General features: G+C 37.7%; 2 protein-coding genes across 2 annotated transcripts; one reads left to right on the top strand and one right to left on the bottom strand.

Moving 5' to 3' along the window:
• The first annotated feature begins 238 nt into the window (after positions 1-238).
• TfIIFbeta (transcription factor TFIIFbeta) lies at positions 239-1833 on the top strand. The gene is made up of 6 exons (XM_011315281.1): positions 239-524; positions 662-813; positions 893-982; positions 1086-1210; positions 1273-1416; positions 1557-1833. The coding sequence occupies exons 1-6, from the start codon at positions 376-378 to the stop codon at positions 1704-1706; spliced, it is 810 nt and encodes a 269-aa protein (XP_011313583.1). The 5' UTR covers positions 239-375; the 3' UTR covers positions 1707-1833.
• A 5-nt stretch (positions 1834-1838) lies between these two features.
• On the bottom strand, positions 1839-3120 carry LOC105273047 (mannose-6-phosphate isomerase-like; the record flags this gene model as incomplete). Its single annotated transcript, XM_011315282.1, has 4 exons — positions 1839-2067; positions 2146-2348; positions 2538-2705; positions 2805-3120. Coding segments are annotated over 4 exons (891 nt in total), but the record flags the coding sequence as incomplete, so codon positions are not given.
• Positions 3121-3193: the final 73 nt, after the last annotated feature.

The following is a 3193-nucleotide window of genomic DNA, read 5'->3' on the forward strand; positions in this document are numbered from 1 at the left end:
CTCGACGTTCATGTTCTCCTGAGATTTTTTTTTAAATTTCAAATTTTTCAATTTCAATGAATATCTCCTCGACGTTCATGTCCCCCTGATACTTTTTCAAAAATTTCGAATTTTTCAATTTTAGTGAATACCTCCTCGACGTTCATGTTCCCCTGATACATTTTCAAAAATGAAACATTTCATCCCCTAGCGCCATCTTGTCGGCAACCCTCTGCTTTACCAAGTGATGATTCTTCCACTAATTCGTTGCTGTAACCAAAAAGGGGATTCGCGATTCGCCATGAATTTTTCCAGTCCATGCTTTTTTTACTGAGGGATAAACATCGTTCCTTATTGTTGATCTTTCAATTCACCGAATGAATTAATTCAATAAAAATGTCCACTCCATCAGTTCATGTGGAGCGAGATTTGGATCTCAGTAATGCAGGACGTGGAGTATGGCTCGTTAAAGTACCTAAATATATTGCTAATAAATGGGAGAAGGCACCTGGAAATATTGAGGTTGGAAAGCTCAAAATAACAAAGTTAGTGTTGTTATTATTTATGTTTATTCTTCTGTATAAATAATCCTGATTGAAGGTTTTTATGATTTTAGGAGAAAATTGAATTAGAAAATGTGTTGAGAAATTTTTATCCTCTGAATTTTTCTTTTTTTCTTCAGAAATCCTGGACACAAGGCAGAAGTGTCTCTGAAATTATCGGAAGCTGTTCTAGCACTCAAGGAACCGGATGAAGAAGAAATCCCGAAGCAACACAGACTCGATGTTTCCACTGTTAGCCATCAAACACTTGGAGTTTTTTCTCATATAGCTGGTGAGATTATGAATAATTTTGAAGGACTTGAGAAAAGTCTTTTCATGCTGCCTTCTAGAATAAATAAATCTCTTCTTAGGGTCCAGTAATTCGGACGCTGTTGTGCCTGAATCTGAGAAACTCTACATGGAGGGAAGAATAGTTCAAAAATTAGAATGTCGTCCAAATGGTAAAACAAAAATCCAAATTGAAATGCATGAAATGAAATTACTCGTGAATTTCTGCACCCTGCCCTGTATTTCACTGCCTTAATTACATGAAATTATTTCCAGCCGATAATTGTTATATGAACCTGAAGAAAGAGAGTATAAAACGTGCCTCAGTCCCTGTGAGACAAATTCAACAACTGGACAGAGTTGTCCAGAACTTCAAACCAGTCTCTGATCACAAACACAATGTAATTATCATCAGATATTTTCCATATTAACATTATTTACGGAATAATTATTGTCTTTTAAGATCGAATATGCGGAGAAAAAGAAGGCCGAGGGCAAGAAGATGAGGGACGACAAAGACGCAGTGATGGACATGCTCTTCGCTGCATTTGAAAAACATCAGTACTACAATATCAAAGACTTAGTGAAAATTACAAGGCAGCCCATTGTAAGTTTTTTTTCCCAAACAAAGCTTTATTTATTTCACAATTTTACCAAAACTATGAATATAAATACCATAAATATTCAAAAATTTTTCTACGTTCTCTTGTAATTGCTATTTACAATAAAAAATTACATTGCACATAGGTGTACCTGAAGGAAATCCTCAACGAGGTATGTAATTACAACCTGAAGAATCCTCACAGGAATACGTGGGAGTTGAAGCCAGAATATCGTCATTACAAAGTTGATAAGCCCCCCGAGGCACCGAAGGAGGCATCAGACGACTCCAGCTAGTATTCCATCTTCCTCACCATCTCTTCGGATTTTTCTCATGGGAAAATGGAAGCTCGTGATGTTAATAGAATTTTTTTACTTTACTTAGCTGATTAATTAAAAATTGGATAAACGTATTTTTTATGGATTATGACTGAATGTTTTGTTTCTGACTTCGTCAAACGTTGGCGAAGCCCTCGAACATGAGAGTGCTACCGCCCTTCGTCAGAATATTCAAGTTCAATTGATCATTTGCTTTGATGAATAGGACAGAGCCTGAGGCGTAGACTTGAGAGTTCAATTCCACTGAGCCTTCGATTATTATTAATATTCCAGCTGAAGTTCGTGGAGGCAGTTGGTATGATGGGGTGCCAGGAGGGAGCTGTAAAAATATTAAACATGAATCAATTCGCTTCATTGCTGGAAATACCAGAAATTCCATCTAGAAGAGATGATTTACTTCGATCTTCGCGACAGCGAAATCTTTAATTGGCGGTCTGAAAACTTCCGTGAAATCGTCCTCTTTGATTGCTTTGTACTTTTTTGATTCGGCGGGCTCACAATTGTAAGTCAACATCTCGATCAATGTGGGGACATCCTTCAATTTTGGAGTCAATCCAGCTCTGACTACGTTATCCGAACAAGACATGATCTCCATGCAGTCTGAGATTTAAAAAATAATCAAAAGGTAAATTTTTCAGATGAAGAAATTACTATTTCGCGTTCTACATTGGTTTCGGGTGAAAATATAGCACATTCTTGGTGGATAATTGATAAGAAAATTTCAACCATTCAATCAGAAACATTAACAATTAAAGGGAAATCACCATTTTATAATTTATTCGAACTTACCACCGGATATATAGGCATGGGGTTCATTAGCACCGAGATAAAGTGCCTCCCCAGGTTGAAGAATGACGTAGTTGAAGAAATAAAGTCCAAAACAGCCAACGTCTCCTGGAAAATCTCCGTACAGTTTCTCAATAACTCTGGCATTCAGTGCATCTCTACCAGATTCGTCTGGAAAAAGACAGACATCAGAAAAGAACATTATAAATATCTTAATGCGAGGGAAGAGCCGGTGAGAATTTTTTTCGTATCGATTAGTTGAGCTCATACCCATCTGTGATAATCTATCAAGAAAACTCTTCAACTTCTCGGCAGTGGAGTCAGGTGGATGAGTGAGCAGTCCATTCAGGCACTTTTGTAGATGAGCCTTCGAGTTTGCCTCGTCAGACTCGATTAAATTCTTCGTTGTCTCTTCCCCGATCACTGTGGAAAGCTCAGGGATTGTTTTCAAGAAATTCTGGATCTCGGAGAATGGACGGAAGCCGCACAGGGCCTCGAAGGGCGTCAATGCTATCGGCATTTCAGGTTTGTGATTCGGATCTTTATAGATTTCAGGGTAGAGTTTGTGGAGAGCCTCCGCCCTTTCCTGGAAATGTAAAATTTTTTTTTTTCATATCTGTTATCAATTGATTTTTGCCGCATTCTTTAACGATTGATTG

The sequence above is a fragment of the Fopius arisanus genome, unplaced genomic scaffold (genome assembly GCF_000806365.1).
Source record: "Fopius arisanus strain USDA-PBARC FA_bdor unplaced genomic scaffold, ASM80636v1 scaffold00709, whole genome shotgun sequence".
In the NCBI taxonomy this organism is placed as follows: Eukaryota; Metazoa; Arthropoda; class Insecta; order Hymenoptera; family Braconidae; genus Fopius; species Fopius arisanus.